This window comes from Diospyros lotus, chromosome 8 (genome assembly GCF_014633365.1).
Source record: "Diospyros lotus cultivar Yz01 chromosome 8, ASM1463336v1, whole genome shotgun sequence".
Taxonomy (NCBI): Eukaryota; Viridiplantae; Streptophyta; class Magnoliopsida; order Ericales; family Ebenaceae; genus Diospyros; species Diospyros lotus.
In genome coordinates, this window is record NC_068345.1 from 41,629,384 (window position 1) to 41,656,241 (window position 26,858).

Sequence of the window (26,858 nt, forward strand, 5' to 3'; positions counted from 1 at the left end):
AAATGAATGCACGTAGATTAAAACACAAATATTATTTTATATAAAATTTTATTTGTAACTTTTCAATTATAAATTTAAAATATATTATTATCAATAAAATAATTTCAAAATATACAATATGATAAATATTTTACACTCTCAAAATAATATTATTTTAATATTTCTGAAACATTTCTTATCTCAAAATACTAAAAAATATCAAAAAAATATTTTCAAATCATTTTCATACCTCTGCTATCTCACATTAGAGATCAAAATAACTTTTATTTATTTATTTATTTTAAAATTATATTTATATTTAATTAAATAATTGTTTTTAAATTAAAAATTATATTTAAAAAAACTCTTATATTTTTTATACATTTTTTCACATTTTTATTTTTTACTTTTTTAAAAATATCATTTTTTTATTTTTATTTTTATTTTCATTTCATATCATATTCATTTTGTTTCTTATATAGACTACAAATATTATCTTAATTAAATATCAATTTAATAGACTTGATTTGTGTATATATATATACTCTGAAAATGGCCATGGATAGCTGTAAATAGAAAGCCAGTGTTCTACATTGGTCATGACCTTTGTAGTGGCAGCCTGTGTCAAAGGTTGCCACACCATTCACTCTCTCAATATACAACCACCACCAGAGGTTGCAACATCTGTACAATGATTCTACAGTGTTCTCTGCTTGAAGCAAACCCATAAAGAGCCAAGCCTGCAAAAGAATTGCCAATTTTAAGGGTCTGGATGTTCTTGAACAACCTTGGCCTTGGACGAGAAGGATGCTGCTGAGGAGTTGGTGCTGACTCTGCTGCCCATCGGTGTGCTTCTGCGCGACTGTCGCTTTGTGGGGACTAAAGTACTGCCATCTTCCCCGCCATCTGCATCGTCGTCCTCTTTAAAGACAGGATGGACATAAGCGTTTTGAAGGTAGCCCTTCAAGTCAAGGCTTGGTTCTCGGGCACGCTCCACTGTATCTTTCATCGTCGCTTCCTGTAATCCCACCACAAACATGGAAAATAAACAATGAGAACTAACTTAGATGCTGATGCAGCAATTATGGTTGGTCTCACAAGATACACATTCCATGCACCTCCGAAAGGTGATCATGGCTCACCGCTCTGCAGTGTTTGGGTAAGAGGCCAATTGTGGTATGATACATTCTATGCACCTCCTATGATCTTTCATAAAGAAAACGTGTCCCTAATGCACAAGGCTCACACCGCTTTGTGAGGTTCAAGGGAGAGTCATTTTTGTATGCAACTTTACACTTTGCTTTGCAAAGAGGCATTGAATCAATCTCTACTCATGCAGAAGAACTGAGAGATACTACTGGGGCATTACACTAACTATTATATGCCTTGAACAATAGAAAGTTTCACCTATATATATATATATAAATATATATGCATTGATATGGCCAATCACAGTATGGATTAGTGCATCTGTTCTGCAATAAGTAAACTCCAACAAACCTGTATCGGATATCTGATAAATGCAGGCTCATAACGGCCTTTGCAGTATCGCTGAAACCATATGGTGAGTACAGGAAGAGAAATAAGAAATGGTGTTGCCTGAGCAGCTTCTTTTGTACTCAATAATCCCATTAGAAGCAGCTGTGAGACAACCAATGCAGCAATTACACGCCCATGGACATCAGGCCAATAAGCTGCAGCACTTTCATACTCTTGGTTATAGACATTAATGATCTGCATTATACCATCTCATCACACAACTAATCTTATTTCAGAAGCTTTGAGGTACACAAAATCTAAATTAACTTTAGGATGCAATGAAAAAAATAAAAAAGGTGACGAGCTAACAAGAACTAGCTAACCAGAAAGAAAATGAGTACATACATCTATATAACAGGTGAAAGATGTTAGAAAATAAGCTCTAGATTGATCAAATAATGCTGGGAATAACAAATGGCATTGCAGCAACTTCACATCCAACAAGATCTAGCTAACCAGAAAGAAAATTAGCACAACAAATATATAACAGGTGAAAGATGTTAGAAAAGAATTTCTAGATTGATCAAATAACGCTGGGAATAACAAACAGCATTTAACTTATTAATTTAATAACAACAGCAGCCACAAGCCTTAAAACCAGATGGGGTTAACTATATGAATTCCAGACATCAGCCATCCTATTCACAGCATATCTGCTATAAGGCCATTAAATCATATTTCATGTTTTAAGGGTTTTCCTCCAAGTTTTCTTTGGTCTTCCTCTCCATCTTTTGGTACAAACTTCCTCCAACACTTTGTGTTAAATGCATTCCTCTTATTCACAGTTCATCCCAATCTCAAAAAAAGGAAAAGGGTTGCATTAAGCAACCAACAAGCAATGTATCCTGATGTTTTGAGCATTTTCACTCCTCACAATACCATGTGCCATAGATCTATCTTGATAATAGTCCAGTAACAATATTTTTACCTGATGGCGGAATACGACATATGCCAGGCTGAAGAAAATCAATATGAAAGGAAGTAGAAGTGGTGTCACCACAGCATAAACAAGGCCTAGTAGAAAATAGAGTTGTATTCGAGGTTCGCCCGTATTGAAACCCAGACTTCCCGGATCCATTGCTTCCTCTCTATCTGTATCAGTCTTCACCAAGAAAAAATTCTTCAAATGATAGAAAATCAGTGGCTTCAACCTTAAAATCTCTCCCGCAACACCAGCCCATCCATCAACCATTATATAGGTTATGAAGAAAGTTGCTTTCATTGGAATTGCAACACCAATGATTTTAGGGATACTGCAAAGCCACATATCATTAGTCTACTCTACAGTTAAAACTAAATGGTAACACCAGGGAGTATAGCAATATGAAATAAATCTCATACTCAACCAGAATATATAGAGTAGTCAAATGTTAAAGTTTGAATGGACAGGAATAATAGAGTACACTGAAAAGGAACCCACAAAAAAATATAAGATAAAAAGATACATATTCTTTATCCTTGACCTGGGGACAAGCTTAATGCACAGAAAAGAGATTTTTAAAGCAAGACTAGTCCACATACTGACAACCAGCAAAGAAGTGATTCTCTAGTCCACATTCTGCCATTGCATCTTCTTTAACAGCTTTTCTCAACCTTTTAGGCAAGGGCAATGAATAATGGTATCTCCCGTCATGGGAACTTTAAGAAAAGGATAGTAATTTTTAAGAATAGAGGGCACTGATCAATGCATTGATGACTAAAAGAGGAGTTGAATATCACTGCTCGACCAAACCAGAACAAAGAGGAAATACCAGACAACCATGAATGGGTACTCTCAATTGAAATAGACGAGGGAAATAAAGAAACATACTCATTTGCCGACTGATGAATGAAAGTGTTTAATTGGTCCAATGCAGTCCCTGTGATTATGCTCCCAAGGAATACATTGACTAAGTTGAACATATAATACCTAGAGGCAGATCTCCGTTCTAAGGATGATACACTTATTAAGCCTTCAAATTTAGACATGAACATCAATATCGTTGGCAGGATGATGAGGAAAATCTTCAAGGCAATCCCAGGTAGAAAACCTTGGATGAACGACTTTATGAAATGTCTGCAATACAAATAAGTGAATTACAAGAAAGCAGCTGTACTTGAGAATGAACAGACAGAAATATATGGATGTGCTTTACAACAGTACAATAATCCTCAGCAGAGACTTAGGTAATTCTACTTCTGCACTTTTAAATGAATGACATCTCAAGTCCCACAGAACAAATAAAATGAACATTGACCTCCCTCAAATTGGAAGAACCCAACATTTAGGTTCTTCGATTTTCATGAACCCATATGTTGGGGTTCTTCCAATCATCAAACCCAAGCGTTGCTGGGTTCTAGTGCAATTGGCGATCCACCAACAGTTTTTTATTTTTTCTTATTTTTCTGTAACTAAAGAGAGAGAGGTGAAATGGGTATAGGAGATCATTTTAATTTCCCAAAATAGAGGGGAGGTCCTTTGAATTTAGCCTAACCTCAGGGGAGGTTAGTGTAATTTACCCTAATGAATCACAAGTAGACTTATGATTTATGTGCAAGAGTAATTAAGAAAAAAGAAATATGAAGTGAATTCTCACTTAAAAATTCCAACATCCAAGTTCAAATTTGACTTTGATATTTTCTCTGTAGTCAATAAATGGATAATAGTCCCTTTCTGCCTGAGAAATAAATTTGACTCGCTCCATGCTGAAACTAAATATTCCATAATTTCAAGGACTCAAAATTGTGGAAGGAAATAGAAAAGAAAACAAAAGTCGGAATGAGTTCTCTCTTATTACACGTCTTTGACTGCATGTCTGCAAATAAAAGGTTATTACTTCCAATGCCATTTCTACTGCATCTACAGTTTTTCATATGCATCTGCAAAGAATAGCTTTGATTCTGTGCAAAAGCTATCAAACTTACCTATGAATAACAACAGTCCTTTAAGACAACTTTATCTATCTACAAGTAAAATGTCTGCACTGGTTCAACAAGAATCTCATGTCATCAAGGAAGTGCCGTTTGTATAAGAGGAAGGTGATGGATCTTAAGCATCATAGTATTGTTAAAAGCCTAACTATTCAATAGTTCTTTTCTACCCTACCTGTTTTCTCCTTATAATCTACATTTTGAGATCCAGTCAGCGGCTTTTGGAAGCCCTGGCTTTATGATGAAACTTGTCTTCTGGATAGAATGGTTCAGCAATGCAGTAAAATGCTAGTTCACCATGAGCCAAGGTTCTTAAAATCATGTAATGCATCACATCAACTCAAGACTCTGCACTGACTAAATGTAGGATGCACAAAAATGAGCTAGTAGCCTGAATAGAATTTAATGAATGAACTAGTAACCTGAACAGCAATGCAGTAAAATGCTACTTCAACTAACCATAAACTTACGTTTCTAAGATGGACTTTAGAAATGGTAATTCCTTCTCAATACCCTCGATGTTTGCAAGAGTTTGTACAAAAGTAACTGGGATCATGAAGAAGAATGTGAGGAAAAAGAAGGCAACACCAATTATAAGCCTTCTAATTGTCAGTGAAACATAAGGAATAGCCAGGTTCTGCCAATATACATCACGCGGCTCCGGGGCCCAGTCTGTCAACCATTTAGTTGGATCCCTGGATTGTTGTGTTTGTGCGCACACGGCAGCACCCCATCGAGTTTTGAAGGAGACAAATGCTGCTGGCATGATGTAGTTTGGATTGTTTCTGATTCTTTCTCGCTCTTCAGCTATCTGTAAATGATATATTCAAGAAGTAGCAATGAGTTATTGCAGCCAGAAAAGTAGAATAAAGAAAAAGAGCAAGTATGATGAGGTTTAGTCACAAGCCAGCTGCAGATACAAAATGGAGACAAAAGGAGGAAAATAAATAAATTTGGCAGACACTCAACTTCAATCCACTAGAGGTTGGAAAGTAGTATGGTGCCATTAAGACATACACGTGGGTTCTTCTGAATCTGTGAAGTAACCATCTTGAATAATTGAGACTCATGTTTGGATCCTTCAGCATGACACATGAGAATCAGACGATGTACACAGGTCGTTGTGCTCATGTAATCACAACTCAAGTCCGCAACAGTGATTGTGGTCAAATATTTGTCTCAACTCTCAAACTATCTGGCCAACCAAGCAGCCAGAACTAAGAGCAGTGGTTACCAAGCCATAATATGTTGACTAAGGATCCAACAAGCAAATCTAGATGGACCTATCCCACACTGGTTGAATGACAGCCAAGCAATAAACAAGTTGTAATCAATTAAATGAAGCCCTCATTCTTATTTAGTTTTTTTCTTTAACGATTGCTTTTTTTAATATTTTTATGTTTATAACAGTTTATACTCTTTATTTCATTTATGTGAACTTCACTTAAGCATGCATTTCGACTTGCTCTTAAGCTCTGCAAGCCTTCTGCGTTTACATGTGCTTAGCGCTTTTGAAAACACTAACTACTACTACTACAACATACAAACCTTTATCCCAACTGCACAGCATCAGCTGTTAACATAACTTGGCCCAAAATTGCCTCAACCACATCCTTGGTGACTTAATCAAAGGCCAACGCACTCATGGAAAAGCCCACACTATGGTGTTACACCCTCTACGGGCCAAATATACGAGTCGTTACATTACATCTATTAACCTTTGATTTGGAACAGAATTTTAATCGTCGGCATGACTAATTTTATTTAAGATTTTATTTTTACTTTTTAATACATTTAAGTAATCAAAACAACCTTGACAAAAGAAAAAAGAAACTGACACAAATTTTGGTGTCAACAAATTAGTATGTGAAATATTTATTCCCTACTCCATTTTACTAGGTTTCTTTGCCCTCTCTACTTATTGCCTTAAGGCCTTGGTAAAATAATGCCTACAAACAAAAAAGAAGATACTATGCCTAAAATAGTGATTCCATTAAACCTAGCCTAACCAGTAAATCTATGGTCATGAAATCAATATAGTTCACAGTTAGTGTCCAAGTATCTATATACACAATACACCTATGTATAGAAAAAATGTGGCTTATCTTATGAATTATACAATTTCTAGACATTAACTGTACAATTAAAAAGAAAAAACACAGGCAAAAAATCATTGGCCAGTTAGGTTACTGCAAAGGGTAGAATGTGAGACCAGGAATACGAAGCCCAAAAAAAAAGTCATACGGAGAAACTCAACAATGGGTAACCACCTCTTTTGACAATCTCTCAATTTCAGATGTGTGAAAATTGATAGCATCCACCTTATCCCCACAGAGTCCAAGGAAACCTGTCTGCCGTTATTAAAGAGAAATCACAATAACAAGGTCAATATTTTAATTGAGAAAAAACATTCATCAAAACAAAATTTCATGGCAGCATAAGAGAAACTACAGTAATGCACAAATCAGAAAATAAAATATATACATATAAGGCATCACAGTTTGCAGCTTTACCTTCATGACAGGCCTTTTTGATTGATTTCTAGAATATTTCAGATGATAATAGTCAAGCCAGTTCTGCTTCTTTTTCTTCTCCTTGACAAGTTTTGCTACTTTGTTGGCATTGTACAAAACCTGCATAAAATTCCTAAATAAGAACAAAGCTGTATAGTGTCGATTTGGAATAATGTGTTTAATTCAATGTCTCACAGGTCAAAAGGAAATAACTGAAAAGATGATTGCTACAAAAATGCAGTAAACTATTATAAATTTATTAATTCCATGGCTTAGCTCCTAAGACACACACAACTCTCACACGAACTAATGACCCTGACATAATCTTCTTTAACGGTTATTTATTGATATAGTCAAGTTGTTGAATTATAAGGACATCCTATTATCTTTTTCTTGTTCAGCTTTTCAAATAACCAAGACACATTTTCTATTGTTACTCGCGTTTTATACAACTAGCTCACTACTGCTTAAAATTAAACTATTTAATGAAGTTCTCCTCAAGCCTTCTTTTCTGTTCAGATATGAAATAATCATTGCATCTGAAGAACCAGAAAGGCAGTCTTAAATCAAAATGAGCCACATAAAAAGACCTATGTAATAAGATTAAAAAGTAAAACCAACTAAACCTCATGTTGATCCACACAAATAGTGCACATAAAAAGAAACTCCTTCACACTGGAGGAATTTTCTCCATATTTCATTTAACTTACACTTTCACAGGTCATTTTATATATTAGTCAACCTTGTTAAGAAGCATTTTTTAGTAAGCAGAGAAGAAGCATAATCCTGACAGAAATCCTTAAAACAGAATACTGTTAGTGGTGAACTCCATTTGCATTCAATAATAGTTACTCTAACAATCAAAATGCATATCATCTGATTAAAATGGCTTGGTCATATGAGAAGAAGACTAATAGAGGCTCCTGCGAGAAGAGTGGATGGAATGAAACATGTCTTTAACAAAAGAGGTAGTAGAAGACAAAGAAAAACTTGATGGGAAAGTATTAGTTATGACATGAGTTATATGGTTGATAGGACTTAGATAAAAATGATTGACGACATAAAATTCATGTAGCCAACATCACCCATCAGGATTAAAGCTTAATATTGTTTATAACCAAAAGCAATTAAAATGATGACTAAAATATGTCATGTTTGCATGCTCATATGCATATGCAATTATATAGAAATGGAATGCTAGTGCATACTAACCTGATGGGTAAGATAGTGATCTGGGTGGTTGACAAGGAAAAAGTGCTCAACAAGCTCACTGACCGATTCATCAGGGTCTGGAGGCACATTTCTAACAATGACCTGTGAGCAATCATATTTCACCAACCAATTTCAGCAGAAAAGGATATTGAAACATTGTCCATGAAGAACAAGAACATCAGAAAACACCAATAAACATCACAGACTAAGTGCAGATGCCTGTAGGGATAACTAGAAAGCAACATTTCATGGCCACCACAAAGGTTCCCAATAAAGAAATCTAAAACATGGATATAAAATGAAAGATTTCTGATTATATTCCAAATTGATGAACAGGCAGTATGCACCCGGTCTACTATTTCTAGCAAATACAAAACCAACAAATTACTGAGGTTTACTGGAGCAAGGTCCAACTGAGAAAATAATAGTCAGATGCTACAAATTTATGTAGCATGCACAAATACAAAGCTGCTCTCCAGCTATATACAAAAAGAAAACTTGAATCAAGACAGAATCAGAACAAGAATAGATAACATTCTTTCTAATTGGAACTTTGATCTTAAAGTTAGCATCTTACAGTGAATTGATCAGGACGGCGCCTTGCTGATGCAAGAAAATGCAAGCGCATTGATGCAACTATTTCATACTCCTTTTGCAATACATAGCATGTCCAAAGAGTGAAGACATAAGCCATCAATATATGAGCCCAAAATCTGCAATCCAGAATGGCAAGTAAGTACATATTTCAGAAACAAATTCCATTTATGACAACAATCAAAACAACTGAAACCCAATATGAAGAGAGAGTATTGTACCCACCTTTGTGATCGATTGGGAATGTTTGATATCGAGAGCTTATCAATATTGCTGTAATTTACTTTTGCTAGCTCCAAAGTGCTATTTGTCCAGTTAACTGGTACCAGGATAATCAATGCGAGACATGTTATAGGAACAAATATTTTAAGCCTGTAGAGTTCAATGCATGGGGAATTAGCATAGAAGCAAAATCAAAACTGGCAAAAGAGCATTTAGCTGATATGATAATCTTATGGTATGATGGGGCATAAGAAATAGAGATCATAAATGTCAACACAAAGAGAAGTCTTGTAGAACAAAATGTTGAAGAAAAAAGAGCTGTTACTGAAGCAGAGTCAAAAGTCTATGAGAATCTATATAAATGACTTGATAAAAAAGATAGAGAAAAGAATATATATAAATTAGCTAAAACAAGAGACAGAAAAACAAAAGATCTAAATCACGTAAAATGCATAAAAGATGAAAACCAAAATGTATTAGTGAATGAGGGAGCGACTAAGGAGAGATGGACGGAGTATTTCACAAAATTATTCAATGATGACACAAGAGTTAGGTTGGGACATCTTAGTAACTCTGAAGGGAACGTGAGCTATACATTTTATCGACGCATAAGTTTAAAAGAAATAAGACAAGTATTAAAAAAGATGAAAAATCATAAGGCGGTGAGACCGGATAATATACCAATAGAAGCATGGAAATGCATGGGAGAAGAGGACATCTCTTGGCTAACAAAATTATTTAATACGATCCTTAAATCAAGAGTTGTGGAGAAACAATTTACAATCTAAGGGATTTAAATTAAGTAGAAGGAAAATAGAATATATGGAATGTAAATTTAATAAAAACGCAAGAGTGGAGGATGTTATAACTTATAATAAAATTGGAAGACCAAATCTTACAAAGAAAATACCATTTTCGATATTTGGGATCAGCGATTCAAAAAGATGGAGAAATTCAAGAGAATGTCACGCATAGAATTAAGGCAGGTTGGCTAAAATAAAGAAATGCATCGAGAGTGTTATGTGATAGTAAAATCCCATTAAAATTGAAAGAAAAATTCTATAGGACAGTTATCAGACCAATTTTGTTGTATGGCTCAGAATGTTGGGCAATCAAAAAACAGCACCAGCAAAAGACGAGCGTAGCGGAGATGAGGATGCTAAGATGGATGTGCAACCATATAAGAAAAGATAAAATTAAAAATGAGATTATTCGTAAAAAGGTAGGAGTAGTGCCAATTAAGAAGAAGATGAGAGAAACTAGACTAAGATGGTTTAGTCATGTGAGAAGAAGACCAAGAGATGCTCTTGTGAGGAGAGTTGATGAAATGGAATAATTAGTTAAAAAAAAGAGGTAGAGGCAGACCTAAAAAGACTTTGGAAGAGATATTAAAGTTTGATATGAAGTGTATGGCCCTAAATGAATATATGACAAAAGACAGAAATACATGGAAGTCTAGAATTCATGTAGCCAACTCCACATAGTGGAATAAAGGCTGGATATGTTGTTGTTCTTTAACCTGGTACCAGATAGTATGTTCTTTAATGTAAGACGATCTTCCTATTGAGATTATATTCTCATAGCAAATAAAAGCAGTGTTGTAACAAGCGGAAGACTCAAACATAGCAACACAAATATTCATAGAATCCAAACACTTCCGGCAGAAGGCAACCTCACAACATACGCAAATAATAAAACGCAAGCATACAAGGAAAGAAAAAGAGACAAAATTTTACCGTGGTTCACCCCAGAATAGGGCTACATCCATGTTGAGCTCCAGCAGGAAGAGCTCACTGCACTATTTGGAAAAAATGTTACACCCTCGATACATACAACTTTCACACTCACTGTACATTAGTGGTTCTCTAACAAAATAGCCTCTCAATCACAAAATACAGATTAGAAGCAAACCCTAAGAACCAGAGATTACACAAAGGATGAAAAACACGAAGAATGAAAAACCCTTGCTCACCGAAACCTTCTGCTGATCGCTCTGCCCTCTCCTCTCTTCTTTCTTCTACCAATAATCTTGAGGAACTGTAGAATATATATAGTGAATTTGAGCAATTGAGATTGGATCCAAATAAAGGTAATATCGACGGCCAAGGATGGATCGTATAACACAATTAACAGAAAAGGCCAAAGGACAATCAAGGGGCATCGGGCAGAGTAGAGACCGCTGATGGTTGCCAAGTGGCCATCCATCAGGTGCCCAAATTTGGGCCACTGAGGTTGCCGACTTTACCCTCCATCAAGACGACATCGTTTGATGTTTCACTCACAACAATCTCCACCTTGAAGCATCAAGCGAAGGATGAACCCATTCCCCAAATATAGTGCAGCATGCTTCAATTCCCATCATCATAAATCATGTCAGTTGTTAGATCAACCAATTTCGACGTGCAGCAAGCCCAAGCAGTGCTTGAACTTAGCTACAGTCAGAGCCTTGGTCCCTATATCAACTGGATTATCCTCAGTTGATACCTTCTTGATATTCACAATTTTGGTTACCACCAGTTCTCGAACAAAGTGCTACTTAACATCTACATGCTTAATCCTTTCATGATACACAGGATTTTTATAGAGGTGGATAGCACTTTGACTATCTGAGAATACCACCACTTTACTTTGGAGCAAATTAATTTCATTTAGGAGGCCTTGTAGCCATATGGCTTCTTTGAAAACATCTGTGATAGCCACGCATTCTGCCTCAGTGGAAGACAATGCAATCAGAGACTGCAATTGTGACTTCCAGCTGATGCAATTCTCTCCCAGGATAAAAAAGAATGTTGTAGTGGATTTTCTGGAATCTTTATCCCCTGTAAAATCTGAATCTACAAATCCTACAAGATCAAGTGTATCATATCTTCTTTTATAACCATAAGTCAATATTAACAGAACCATTAATGTATCTTAACAAATATTCCAAGGCAACCCAATGAGGTTTTTTCCCAGAGTTTGACATAAATCTACTTAGCAAAGAAATTGAATAAGCAAGGTCTGGCCTGATACTGATCATTGAATACATAATGGTTCCAATTGCATTTGCATATGGTATATTTTCCATCTTAATGATTTCAGAATTAAAAGTGGGGCACTGTGACTTTGATAGAAGAAAATGTCTAGCTAAGGGGACCATTACAGGTTTACATTTATTCATACCAAATCTTAGTACTGCCTTTAACAAGTAATCATGTTGATGTATTTTTAAACTGAAACTACTTCTATCCCTTTCTATTTTCATTCCTAGAATTTTCTTAGCATGCATTAAGTCCTTCATGTCAAATTTTGTATTTAACATAGATTTTGATTCACTGATTTTGGACTTAGATTTGCTAATTAACAAGATATCTACATACAACAACAAATAAATAGGAATATCTGAGAGTGTAAAATAGAAGCAGTTATCATTTTGACTCCTAACAAAACCAATTCCTATTACAAAATGGTCAAATTTTTTGTACCATTGTCTAGGAGACTATCTTAGGCCATACAAAGATTTCTTTAATAAACAAACATGCTGAGGTTTAATTGAATCAATGTATCCAGCAGGTTGTACCAAATATATTTGTTCATCTAGGTCACCATGCAGGAAGGCAATTTTTAACATCTAATTGTTCAAGTTCTAGATAAAAATGTACAGCAACAACAAGTATTAAACAAATAGTTTTAAACTTGACAACTGGAGAAAATATTTCATTATAATCTATACCCTCCCTTTGAGTGAAACCCTTAACAACTAATCTTGCTTTGTATTTAATTGGGTCAGAGGGAGACATACCTTCCTTTAGCTTGTACAACCACTTACACTGAATTAATTTTTGATTCTCTAGTATGGGAACCAATTCCCATGTTCCATTTGCAACAAGAGAGGCCATTTCCTCATCCATGGCTTGCTGCCATCTGCCACTGTCTTGAGAGTTGATAGCCTCCTCATATATAGAAGGCTCACTGTCCCTCAATTCATTTCCTACAACCAATGCACAGTACACTAAATCCGAATAAGCATACCTAGAGGATGGTCTTACCTCCCTTCTACTCCTATCCCAAGCTAGTTGATAGTCACTAAGATCTTGTTGGAGAGCATTAGCTTGTTCCTCCTCAATCTCAGGGTCATTTGTTTGTTCCTCATGATCAGAATTATGATCAGAGGTATGATCAGTAGGAGATGTAACATCTCCCAAATTTGGTTCAAGTATGGCTGGAGCACTTGGCAGGTCATTTCCTACAGCTGGTTACTCCACCTAAATCTGAGTATCCCTTAAAAGAGCATGATCATCTAAGTTTCTGCCCTCATTGGGTTCTACTATGTTGGTTAACTTACAAGGGAATTTGGCGCCTATCCCATAACCTATATCCCTTAGTACCTTCTTGATAACCATCAAACACGCATTGTTTGGATCTAGGTTCTAATTTACCTTCAGATTGGTGAGCATACGCCTCACAACCAAAAACTCTTAGGTAATTGAAATTTACTTTCTTACCAGTCCATATTTCTTCAAGGCATTTAAAATTCAACACTGCTGAAACTGTTAAAGGGCTTCTATTGACTAAGTGAGAAGGAGTGGAAAGAGCCTCTCCCCAAAAGGATTTAGGCATACTTGAGATAAATAGAAGGCACCTTACTTTTTCAAGTAGGATTCTATTCATTCTTTCAGCCACCCCATTTTGTTGGGGTGTGTTTCTTACTGTCTTATGCCTAAGTATGCCCTGTGAATTACAAAATACATCAAATTTCCTACTGTAGAACTTCAATCCATTGTTTGTCCTTAATACTTTAATCTTCTTATCAGTTTGGTTTTCTATTAAAGTCTTCCAATTTTTAAATTTTCCTAACCTCTGGTCCTTGGTTTTTAGTAAGAACACTCAAAACTTTTCTAGTGTAATCATCTACAATGGAAAGGAAATACTTGTTACCACCATGGGAGGGAACCTGGGAAGGCCCCCATAAATCAGCATGCAAGTATTCTAGGCATACCTTTGCCAGGTGAGTTCCTTAGTGGAAACTCAACCTGTGTTGCTTGCCCAGAATACATGGCTCACAAAAATCCAAGGATCCTGCAGACACTGGTCCAAGATAGCCTTGGTTTTCCAATGCCTGCAGACCTTTCAGGCTCATGTGACCAAGTGTCTCAAGTGCCATAAATCTGTCTCATCAGAATTAACAGTGTAAGCAAAATGCAAATTAACAGAAGGATGATAGCAGCCATTCAAAATATACAAGCCATTTTTCTTGGTACCAGACAAGATTAGATCATCACCTTTAAGTACATGCATGAAACCATTTTCTGCTTTATATGAAAAACCTAACTCATCAAGTGTGCCAAGAGAGATCAAGTTTCTTTTTAGACCGAGTACATATCTTACATCAATTAAAATCCTTGTTTTGTTATCATGTAATTTTAAAGATATGTCACTAATACCTAGGACACTACATGAGTGGTTATTACCCATATAAACTATTCCAGTTTCTTTATGGTTAAAATTTTGAAACCATTATCTGTTAGGGCACATATGAAAAGAATAGCATGAATTCATTACCCATTCATTTTCAGCAGATGAACTAGAGACAGTAAGCACTTCAACTAAACAATTAGAACTACTAGCATTCACATTTACATTTCCCCCTTATTTTTGTTTCCTAATAAAATCATAGCAATATTTTTTAATGTGTCCCTCTTTCCCACAGTGGTAGAATTTCCACTTAGTCTGTTTCTGTTTTCCCTTCTTATCTTTCTTCTTTCCTTTAGACCCTGGTCCATTAGATTGATCAGCATTACCTATGTGACTTCTTTTATCATTTTTAGCTTTCACAAACAAATTATTTTACGACTTCTTTGATGAATTTAGTTCAAGTTCTCTAGCTTAATACCTGAGATTACAAGATCTAAACTAGGAACTATGCCAATATATTGTACAGCATATTTAACAACATCTTAGTCATCAGGCAAGGAATTCAATAAAATCATTGCCTCACTAGTGTCTCCCAGTGATTGGTCAGTACCTCTTAACAATAAAGTTAATTTAGTAAATTCATCTATATTTTCATCCATTGATTTCGAGGTATCCATCTTAAAATTAAACAACATGCCTTTCAGATATATAAGATTAGGTGCAGTCATAACAGCAAACAGAGAATCAAGCTTATTCCAAAGATCAATAGGGTTAGACATACCATCTACCTTTCGGATAACACTGTCACCGAGATGGAGGAATATCAGATTGTAAGCCTCCTCTCTTATTTCCTCAGTCTGAGCAATTTGGTCTACGGAACATTTCCGATCATCTGGTACCAATGCTATAAGCACTTTGTGATGAGAGAATAAAACCCTCATCTTTTTTTTCCAACTACCAAAATCCCCTTTTCCATCAAATATTCCGATTTCAAATCGGGTGGATGCCATCTTCACTTTGCACGAAGGTAACCTAGATCTCTAGATTTAGACTCACTCAGCACACACCTACTGACGGAGAATCTTAGTAAACCCTAGAGAACCGGTTGGACTCACAGAGCAAAAAATAGACCCCCAAAAAATTGAACAACCCAAATTCTGACTTAAACCCTAGAACACGATTAATATAACCGTGCTCTGATACCAGTACCACTGTTCTAACAAGCGAAAGACTCAAACACAGCAACACAAATATTCACAGAATCCAAACACTTCCGGCAGAAGGCAACCTCACAACATACACAAATAATAAAACGCAAGCATACAAGGAAAGAAAAAAAGACAAAATTTTACCGTGGTTCACCCCAGAATAGGGCTACACCCTCGATACATACAACTTTCACAGTCACTATACATCAATGGTTCTCTAACAAAATAGCCTTTCAATCACAAAATACAGATTAAAAGCAAACCCTAAGAACCAAAGATTACACAAAGGATGAAAAACACAGAGAATGAAAAACCCTTGCTCACCGAAACCTTCTGTCGATCGCTTTGCCCTCTCTTCTCTTCTTTCTTCATTTTTCTTCTGCGGATAATCTCAAGGAACTATAGAATATATATAGTGAATCTGAGCAGCTGAGATTGGATCCAAATAAAGGCAATATCGACGACCAATGATGGATCGTATAACACGATTAACAGAAAGGGCCAAAGGACAATCAAGGGGCGTTGGGCAGAGCAGAGACCGTTGATGGTTGCCAAGTGGCTATCCATCAGGCGCCCAAATTTGGGCCACTGAGGTTGCCGACTTTACTCCATCAAGACGGCATCATTTGATGCTTCACTCACAACAAGCAAGACCAAATTCAAGAATTACTAGAAGCCATTATTTTGTACATTTAATGTAGAAATTCATCCCTCTCCATGGCCCCCTGTTTCCATTGTTCTAGGAGTAACTAATAATAGAATCTTCAGCCAAGAAATTAAACAATTGCAATTGATTTAATAAAGGATATCAAATTTGTTTATCCCTTTTTCTTCCAAAATTTTCCTGATTCACTGGGCCGCAAAATTTATCCCACTTCGTTTCTTCAAATGAGTGAAGACATCCTAGGTTCAGATTATTGATTTCATTTGATTGCTAAAATACAAAGCCAAATTACACTACAACTTCAAAAGAACATGTTTCTGAAGATTTTTGAAGTTTCCATCCTCGCTTCTATATTCTATGCAACTGAATGGCATCACTGGTACATACTACACATCACATGACAGCTAAAATGAAGAGTTACAGCAAAAAAAGGTTGAAATACAGCTAACATAAGATACTGAACAGTTACAGAAAAAATAAGTTTGAGATTATGCTAACATACACTAATTAATGAATAATTACAACAAAGGAAGGTTCAGATTGTATTAGTACCATACCCTAGTAAGTAAATCCTCAGATAAACAACAGAATCCAATCCTGCATGATCAATAAGCTCAAGTTCCGGCATTTTCAGTCCCTCAGGCATCCAATTCAGAAACCTCAAATATGACTTCAAATCCAAATTAACAAACTTTTTTACAAATAGTCCACAGTGCGTTGGGCTACTTCTTAAACCCCTAAGATACCATTTTGGAAAATAAACCCTGTCATTGATAGGTTGGAGCCGTAATACTGCAAATGCCACGAAGAAAATAAATGCACTGAGAATGTTGATTGCTGCCGCAAGACCTATATCTGTAAGCGTAGCCATCCAGCAGCCCCTAAACAAGATGCTGGCCCCCCTGCCAAATATGATCAATTTTTTATGAATAAGCAGTATACTATACAACCAAACAGAGCCCTTTTCTAACATCATCTGAAAGGCCAAACTACAAATTAAGGGTTATAAAACTGATAGTAGATAGAATTACTCCTTGTATATTAGTCTAACCCGAAGTTCTGCAATAACTATCCATGAACATCTGGTTCTCAGTTACAGATATGAAAAAGATACAACTTTCAAAATTAATCAATATACTCTCTTTTCCAGAATATAAAAAAAAAAAAATGAGTCAAAACTGTGAACATGATAATTCCATACTTCACTAAATTCAGTTAGCTCCTTTCATGTTAACTCTCTCCCCCTACCGACTTGATCAACAAAAAGTGAGAAAAAAGAATAAAAACAAAAGAATGATACAGAACGCAAGGATCTCTATTCCTCAATATTCTCCAGATTCCTAAACAAAAAACACAACTGTCATTTTAAGAGGCCGAATAAGAGAGTTGCATCAGGTGCCATTGGTTCACCTCGGACATCAAAACATGGAAGGACTCCCAAGCCCCCAAAAATGCTTTATTAATATTCCAAAAACCCCAGATGACACAATCAATCGAACCATTATTTCTTCGTTCTTCTAAAAACAAGAAAAATAAGTATATTAATCTCATATATAGAAGAATAGAGTACCATAGATTTGATTAATACACACACTGACACCCACAGTCACAAACCACTCAGCCTGAAGAACACAACCGAAAAAAATAAAAATCACAACCCACTATACACGGTAGTGAGGAACACAAAGAGCAGAAGATTTGAAATTGAACGATTGACAGAAGTCACAGAATCGATATTCGATAACCGATAGGATAAGTTGATGCACTTTGACGTACTTTATTTTAGAAACTTCATTAAACCACGCGCCTATACGTATCTCGCTTCAAGCAAGAAGCACAAAAAAAATCAGAAGTCATACTTGTTCTCCGAGCGCCGTCAAGTGATGGCAATGCCGTAGCTCGAAAAGAAGTCGAAACCAATCAAAGCCGAGAGAGAGAGAGAGAGAAGGAGCTTTGCAGATTGGAATGCTTCGGATCGCTTTCCAGTCTCAAAAGAACATTCGCGGCTTCTCTCGCTAGGGAAAGCAACTCGTCAGCTTACTTCTCTTCCGTATTGCAACCTCGAATCTCGTATATCTCTATCTCTCTCTTTCTTTTTCTTTCCTTTTTTTGTGCATTGTTTGGTTGGAAAGAAAATATGAAGGAAAATCATTCATATTTGAAAGAATATAAAAAGCGGCGACGAAAAGCCTCGGTAGTCGGCAAGTGCGACGTGGAGGTTTCAAACGGCTACTTACTTAGCACGCATTTGAAGCACGGCTACGTCACCGCCTGCCCTCTGAGTAGCTTCGGAAGTCGGCAACGCGCCTTCATATCAATCCAACCAACCGGATAACCACACCCCCAATTAATAGATTTTAACGCTATTATTATAGAAATAAAAAGGTAACATTAATTATTATTTTAAATGTGATTGTTAAATATTAATAAATATATTTTATGATTAATTAATGGTACTCATCATTTAAGAGCCATAGTTAAGTAACAATAATTGTATCTTATTTTTATTTAAATAATTTTATTAATTAATTGAATGATTCAATATGATGCGTTTATTATTAATTAACTAGTTCATCTCCCGTACAATGTATGAAAATTTGTATATATATTGAATTTATTTAAAATTGACAATCTCATAATCATAAATTCCATTTTTAAGTTTCAAGAACTACACATTTTCACAAACTAATAACTAATTTAACATATGATAAATATAAATAGATTATACAAAATAATAAATAATATGACAACATATAATATAATAAATTAGTAACATAAATAATAAAAATATAAAACATAATAAAATTTTCAAAAGAAATATGACAACATATGATAAATATAAATAGCCTATGCAAAATATTAATTTTGTCAAAATAACTTAAACAACTTATTTAAAATAATTCAATTTTTCTTAAATAACTAATTTAACATAACCTACAAATTAACTATTTTTCAAAATTAAGTAATAACATAAACATATAAGATTTATAATTTTTTTTGCATGATTATGAAACTAATTAAGGGTTTTAGAGTTTTGAGTGGTGGTTTTATTGAGAGAAAATGAGAGGTAAATTATGGAAAATAAAATAAAATAAAAAATTAAATTTATTTTTTAAAAAATTTATTTGATAGTCTGTATTTGACAGTATTACTTGATATCTCAAGATTTTTTTAAATTTAAAAAAATATCATTTTTATATAATTTATTTTAATTAAAATTTTATATTAATATTTAAAAATTAATAATATGAGTTAGATTTTGCCTCTTCATATACCAGTATGCTTACATATTCTCCAAACACTATTCAATTATGAAAAAAACCATCTATAGGTTTCAAGAATTACACGTTTTTCACAAACCTAAACTTAATTAATGACCTATAAAAATTCTATTTCGGGTAAGCAAAAAAATAAATAAAATATCAAAATAGAAAGTGAAAATGGGCGGGAAAAATTTTTGACGACTGTTTTGTTATAATATATATATATAGATAAAAGTATTTAGATATTAAAATTAAAATATAATAAGTACAATTTATTTGAAACACAAAATGTACTTAATTGGTTCTTAATACATTTTTGTACATGTATTTTCATGTTTCAATTACATTTTGAACTTAATTTTTAAGTTAATTTAATATTTATACTTTGAGAAAAAAAAATTTGTGTGATAATTTAAATTTTTTATTATTTTAATTATATTTCTGAACTTATATTTTTGAGTTAATTTAACTCTTGATCTGAACTTTGAGAATATAAATTTGAAACATAATCGAAATAATATAAAAAAAGTTAAAATATAAAAGGTTAAATTAATTTAAAAATATAAATTTATGAATATAATCAAAATAATAAAAAACATTAATAATTATTTTTTTAAAAATATAAAAATAGAGAGACAAAAATACAAATTTAGCAGTCTATTAATTAAGTTTTAACAGTTATTTATATTGAGTTTGGACAGAATTATGTTAATACTCTTCATTTTTCTTTGTTTCTTTAACATTAAGTAAGGGAATATAGTAATCTATTCACTTCCTTTCAACACTATTCTCTCTTTGTGTCGACAAAGCAGCCTTTATGTTGATGAATCATGACGTGTTTTGAGAATGGAGAGCAACGTTCCCACGCCTTTCTCAATGCTTGCTTGTGCAGCAATCTGATCCAAGATGTCCTCGTTTGGGTCCATCTGCTTAAATGCCGCCCGCACAACTTCCCGTAACGGCAAACAGCAAATTTTGGCCACATTTATATTTTATTTTTATATTTTTATAGTGCAATCATTTAAATTTTTTTATTTTAATTACACTAATAAATTTAATTTTTAAATTAATTTAACCCTTAATCTTTGATTTTTTTTTTTTTTAGTATAGTAATCCACATTTTTGTTATTTCGAATTGCACTCCAAAACTTATATTTTTTAGTTAATTTAGGTAACGTACTTTCATGTGTAATAAAAATAATTAATTAAAATGAGATAACAAAATATACATCACACTCTAGTCATGTCAAAATATAAGGATTAAATTGACTCAAAAATCTAACTTTACAGGTGTAATCAAATACAATAAAAAATTCGAGTAGTCACACGAATAAGGTCAAATTATAAAGATTAAATTAATTTAAAAATACAAATTTATGAGTATAATTGAAATAACGAAATATTTAAATGACCACGCAAAAAAAATATAAGAAACATGAAAATATAAGTACAAAAATATAAATTTAACCAACACTTTTTAAGTAGGGAAGTGCTAAAAATTGGTATTTGGATATTAATTTATAATATTTTTAGTAATGTTTGTATATTGATATATTATATATTTATATTAATATAAAAATAAATATTTGTGTATAAATATTTACATGAATATTTTTGAAGAATTTTGAGAAGGTCAATGGAATTTAGAGGAAATGAGGAGCATCCAATATAATTTAGTGAAATCACAGGTATTTCGGTGTAATTTATTCTTTATATATATATAATATATATATATACTATTTATTCTTGACTAAATGTCAAGCCGTTACAACCGACTATTATCTTGAGATTGAAGTCATGATTAGTGGGATTACCATCCCACCAAGCAAAGCAAACTGACCCAAATGACTCCTTAAATATGCTTTGTGTTCTTAAATTATAGTATTTCTTACATAAATCAGAACAATATATGCCTCCTCACAAGATCAACAAGAAGATACCAAGAAAGAAAGAAAGTAAGAAAGACAAGGAAAACACAGAAGCAACCAGCTCTATTCCAAGCTGCTTTCTTGCCTTGAAGACATTCATGATCATGATCATGAAGACCAGTTTGCCTGAGCCAGGAGATCAAGCCTTTCCAGATGAGAGGAACCAGGAAACCCTGATGAACAATGTGCTATCTTCCCGACATTTGATGGACTAGATCCTCATTTTTGTAGAGCGAAACGGCATCCCATTCCTCGGTTGAAGATGTAAGCATCATCAGCGCGACCACAGTCGACCTCATGCTCGGCCTGAGTTGTGGATTTTCAAGCGTACAAGCTCTGGCAAGCTGCGCTAGCTGCAACCGGAAGAAACAAAAGCATCATGTCAATGCCAAAACTGGGTTCATTTCTCAGTACTTAGAACTAAAGGGATCGATCTGTTTTCGGTGTTTAATTTCACCTTTAAGACTGAGTCGAGGGAGTATTCATCGCCGAGCCTGGGATCAACTAACTTGTGCAGATCTTCTTTAGGATCCGGATTATTGAGAATGCTCTCAAACTGTGTAGATCAAAAAGGGAAAAGTAAGATAGTTTGCTGTAGATAAGGCGTTGATGAAAGTTGCATGGCAAGGTGATTTACCAAAGCAACGAGTCCTATCGATTCAGTACCAACTTTTGTCTTGATAATGGCTTCCTTGGCGGATATCAGTTCATAAAGGACAACTCCAAATGCGTATACGTCTATCTTGGGAGAAACGTCGCCATACCGAGTCCTGCATCCAACAACAACAAGAGTTGGAATGCTTCTATGTTAAGATGAATAGACGATGGAGTGATAATGGCAGACACAAGAGAGCACATAGACAAAAGGGAAAGAATGGACAGCAAAATGGATTCAACCATAATGAGAGAAATTACAAGTTCATGAAAAATTAGCTCTATCTCTGTTTGAAACTGCCTGGACTCTCATCCGCTGGCTCTCACTACAGAAAGGGACCCAGAAAAGATGATAAATCTGGTGCCAATTACTAGCAATAAAAGACATTTTACGGTCATCCTAAATGCTTGCCATTTGGACATGGTACTTGACAAATTTACAAACCAGGAGGCTTTCACATTTTTGTACTGTAAATTGCCACAAGAATGTATAACCAAGAATGTGTTTTATTTAACGCACCACAGCTTGCCTTCCACACACAGGTTTTTCTTTGGATTATGTGGCACCATCACGATAGTTTTTGCTGGAAACGGTAAAAGAAGTGGTTTTTGAATGAGGAACATAGCAAGGATGCGAGTATAGAAAAGGCACTTACTAGAGCTCTTCCTTAGAACACATGAAATAAAAAATTGTGGCAATTTAATTGGTTGCATCAACTCATTGAGAAAGGCGAGGAAAAGGAAATATGAATAAATCTTACTCTGGAGCCATATATCCAAAGGTACCCACAAGACGTGTGAACAATGAAGCACTCCCAACTTCAGTCAGTTTTGTAAGCCCAAAATCTGCAACCTGTATAATATAATTTAGTTGAGAATATTGAAAATGACTGATGTCCATAACTCACGACCCTTGAACAACCTTTGCACGAAAGTTTTTGTCTATCAAAATATTTTCTGACTTAATATCACGATGAATATAGACAGGGACTGTATGCTCATGGATGTATTCGAGCCCTCTGGCTGAATCAAGGGCAATTTGCACCCTAGTAGACCATGGTAAGGGGTCCCTCCCTGAAAGAAAGACAGGCCACCAATCATAAGAAAAACTCCAATAACATGGGAAAGAAATATGCAATCTGCAGATGAATAAGTGGTTTTCACCTGAACCACGCAGATGTTGACTTAAGTTGCCATTCTCAATCAATTCGTAGACTAAAAATAACGAGCCCTCCACACAGTAACCTATCAACCGTACCTGTTTTGAATAACTAGCACTTCTTAGACATGTTTCGCGTATGGGCATACTTGTCAAATACATCTTTCAAATTTCTATTCAACAAGCTAACTAATTCTCAGACTTCGTATGTGTTGCGAAGTCCTAAAAAAGCTTTCCCTTGTCTAGCAATTTAACCTTATCAGAAGAAGCAGCAAAAAGTGAATTAATCAACAATATAATTTAAACCTGCTACAATACATGTTATTTGCATCGCAGTACCAAATTCAAGTGATGAACATGTGTTAAAACTTTCAGCTCAGCAAGAAATTCTTTTGAAGCCTGCATATCCATCTTCTTAATTGCAGCTTTCTGCAAAGGTGGAGGGAAGAAGTCAACTTCTGATTTGGGGGAGAAAAATTATAACATCCAAACAATTAAAAGATGGGATATCAGAGAATATAGCCCTTCTGACAAGATATAGGCCACAGCATCACACAACGTGAACAAACAAAAAGGGAAACAGAAGGTTGACGCATCACAGAACAGCTTATTGCAAGGACAAAAAACAACAAATGATGTCCACACAATTTCAACAACATATAGATATATTATATTCTTTCAGAGGCATCACCATGTTCTCATGCATCGAGTTTGCAGATTTATGAGTTTGTAGTCTGTTATGTCCATATCCATATAGAGTAAATGCTAAAAGTCATTTCAGCCAAAATAGATTAAATAGCCAGAAGTTATACATCAATGAACCGAGTCATACCAGTAATATCAAGTATGAATAATGCAGAAACAAACCTCGCCTCTTATCTCTCCATAGTAAACAGACCCAAAGCCTCCCTGCCCTATCTTGTTGGCCATGCTAAAGTCATTTGTAGCCCTTGCTAGCTCTTCAAGCGAGAACTCCACTGATTTGTCCATGGTAAAACCTGTGAGCCCCAGGGTCGCACCACCAACAATAGGTCCTGATTCAGAAGTTTTCTCCAAGGTACTTCCAGGGCCTGTAACCACAATAAAGGGAAAATTACTTGTTAACAAAAAATATGTTACCCACAAAATCAATGTTATTGCTGGGCATCCACATAATTTGAGCAGAAAAACTAGTCAAACTTCACAGAAACTTTGGTGCAGTGAAAGAGCAATATACACAATATCTCACAATGCTACAAGAGTTTAAGGTGAAATTTGTGCAATAACGATTTTCAGTTAATGCCCACAATAGAATCCAATTAGTAGGAGAAGACTGCTTCATAAAAAACATGACTTTACTTGCATTTGGCTATGACAAAATACACAAGAAAACTTATTCTTTGTGATTCTATTCTCCAATTATATCAATGGACTTTCCTTTGAGATGCCAGTACCTAACCCATTGGGCCACAGAGTCGTTCATAGACAAATCCCAAGAGAACATGATCAGCAAAGCAGCTGAAATATTGATGAACAACAACCTTTAGGATTCATTTCATTTTATTTTATTTTCCACTTGAAGAACTCCTTTACTCATATGCTGAAGGCAAAATGGGCACATACACACGCAAATGTTGCAAAGATAAATAACCCACAGGCATTACCAAGACCATGTTCAACTTGATCGCCATCGGGCTTTCCTCTGAGAAAGGATTCCTCATCCACCTTCTTCTTTCTGTAAAATCCAAAGTAGATGGCACCCGCCAAAAGCAGAACCCCCACAACTCCAGCAACAGATATGCCAGCAATGACTCCACCTGCGATCCCTGCTCAAAACACCGGACTGGATTCTTAAGGAAACATCAAAAGATCTTGTCCTCGAGACACAGATTGAGATTGACAGTTTTGAGGAAATAGGCAAAACAGAACCAGGACCTACCACCACTTGACCTGCAAAAAGGAAAGAGAAGCAGAAAGGTCAGATAAATTGAGAAAAAAAAGAATAGGAGTAAGTCTGAGGATCACATCAATACAGTATAAGTTACCTTAACTTCAACGGAGGGTAAGTTCCATTTTCATCTGCACACATAAGAAAGGGGATTATACAGCAGGAAATTGGCAATGGTCAGGCTGTAAACTTAAACTGGAAAAAGGATAAATATAATAAGCAGTTTCTATGTGCTTTCTATATTGAGCAATTCTCTTACTGTTTAGCCTACAAAATGAAGGGCTAAAGTGTTCAATGCCATCCAAAATTTGCTTCATATCGGAATTTCTAAGCCCTCAATTCCAATCCAATCAATCACATCTACACCTTTACTAATCCACTACAGCAAAAATAAGAAGAAAAATGTTGAAAAGGGACTAAAAAGATTGCTCTATTGCGCATATTTGTAGGTGGTAGGTGCAAGACTCTTTCTTTTTATCTTTTCGTTTGCTAACCAGAACAGAGTCCGGAGATTTCAATATTTGTTAAAATGAATAAGATAAGATTCTATTAAGATAATTTATTTATAGAGTTCAAGATACGAGTCCTGACTTCTTTTTAAAAAATTTAACAAAAACAATCAAAAAGCACTTTTCTCTGGATATTTTCCATTTCCCATCTATTTCAGTTAACAAACACTACCCAATTGAATCAAAGCAAGACACTGTTGATCTGAGAAATGAATCACCTTTCCCTGGAATAAAAACCAAACCACTCCCTTCGAAACTTGAAGTGGGATTGAAGGCCTGCAACAGGTCCTGATTAAAATTGAATGCAGCAGCAACCGTAGCCAAATTCTGACCGGACCGAAGAGGATACGTTATGAACAACCCATAATCTTTGGACACCCTTTTGTTTCCGCAAGAACAATTCACAGTAACATTCAACTGCCCATCATCCGGAATGTTGTAAAGATTGTAATTATTGTAACGACTCAACATCTCAACGGTTGTGAGATTCGAATAGTAAGTTTCTGCCACTTTCTGGTAGGTGTCGTTGGACTTGACATTGTAAACAAACACATGACCCCGAAACTTATCCCAGGCGCAGTCACAAGAAAACGGAACATTCACTGTGGTGCCATATTCGATGTAGTCTAGGTCTTTGATTTGAGGATTGTAGCGTTGGATTTCCGTGGGCGAAGAGGAAAGGCGATCGCCTATGGAAGAAAGGTTCTCGCCTGGCGGTATGTAATACGCAGCTAAAGCTTTGCATTGCCCACTGCATTTGCAGTCTACTCCAACGAAGAAGATGGTGACTAACACCAGAGGGCCTAGTGTCAATCCCAGTTCTCTCTTTCCTTCAACCGCCATCACCACTGCTACTACTCGATCGAGTTCAAAAGCTGAGGAAGGAAACGAAAAAGAAATCTGGAAAAAAAAAACCCAGAAAGGACGAGGATTCTTCATTTCTTTAGGTTTATTCGTTGACTAAGAAGCCTAGAAGACGTGTTGCTTTTGGATTCGACCGTTTTGACTCAGCGCTCGCCGGATGCCACGGTTGAACACTACAGTTGTGTTATTCTGTTGTCAGACGTAGGCCGAGTGTATTCAATTATAATCGAATCAAATCGTCTCATTTTTTCTAACTGAATCGAATCACTATTATAAATATAATTAAATTAAACTGAACCAACTTAATATACTAATCGAA

General features: G+C 35.1%; 2 protein-coding genes across 14 annotated transcripts; both read right to left on the reverse strand.

Moving 5' to 3' along the window:
* Nucleotides 1–506: 506 nt before the first annotated feature.
* Nucleotides 507–18,508, reverse strand: LOC127808755 (calcium permeable stress-gated cation channel 1). 10 transcript variants are annotated; one of them, XM_052347343.1, is made up of 12 exons: nucleotides 18,095–18,502; nucleotides 16,793–17,137; nucleotides 8,973–9,119; nucleotides 8,731–8,866; nucleotides 8,154–8,255; nucleotides 6,942–7,061; nucleotides 6,699–6,779; nucleotides 4,899–5,239; nucleotides 3,329–3,574; nucleotides 2,447–2,771; nucleotides 1,480–1,620; nucleotides 507–997 (listed from the first exon to the last, which is right to left on the reverse strand). In XM_052347343.1, exons 2-12 carry the CDS (start codon nucleotides 17,104–17,106, stop codon nucleotides 740–742), a joined length of 2,211 nt encoding a protein of 736 aa, XP_052203303.1. In that variant the 5' UTR covers nucleotides 17,107–17,137; nucleotides 18,095–18,502; the 3' UTR covers nucleotides 507–739. The 10 variants fall into 10 exon arrangements, with proteins under 10 accessions (XP_052203303.1, XP_052203304.1, XP_052203301.1 ...); XM_052347344.1 differs by having other exon boundaries at nucleotides 1,480–1,713; nucleotides 3,428–3,574; nucleotides 18,095–18,499; XM_052347341.1 differs by having other exon boundaries at nucleotides 1,480–1,713; nucleotides 18,012–18,499.
* Nucleotides 18,509–21,343: 2,835 nt separating this feature from the next.
* On the reverse strand, nucleotides 21,344–26,637 carry LOC127808217 (chitin elicitor receptor kinase 1-like). Of its 4 annotated transcripts, none has more exons than XM_052346646.1 (12): nucleotides 25,894–26,628; nucleotides 25,264–25,297; nucleotides 25,158–25,168; nucleotides 24,874–25,044; nucleotides 24,107–24,309; nucleotides 23,579–23,668; nucleotides 23,245–23,338; nucleotides 23,003–23,154; nucleotides 22,842–22,933; nucleotides 22,064–22,196; nucleotides 21,884–21,982; nucleotides 21,344–21,779 (listed from the first exon to the last, which is right to left on the reverse strand). In XM_052346646.1, exons 1-12 carry the CDS (start codon nucleotides 26,612–26,614, stop codon nucleotides 21,615–21,617), a joined length of 1,965 nt encoding a protein of 654 aa, XP_052202606.1. In that variant the 5' UTR covers nucleotides 26,615–26,628; the 3' UTR covers nucleotides 21,344–21,614. The 4 variants fall into 4 exon arrangements, 3 of the variants coding, with proteins under 3 accessions (XP_052202606.1, XP_052202607.1, XP_052202609.1); XM_052346647.1 differs by having other exon boundaries at nucleotides 24,883–25,044; nucleotides 25,894–26,623; XR_008024889.1 differs by lacking the exons at nucleotides 21,344–21,779; nucleotides 21,884–21,982 and adding exons at nucleotides 22,342–22,406; nucleotides 22,601–22,664 and having other exon boundaries at nucleotides 22,061–22,196; nucleotides 25,894–26,637.
* Nucleotides 26,638–26,858: the final 221 nt, after the last annotated feature.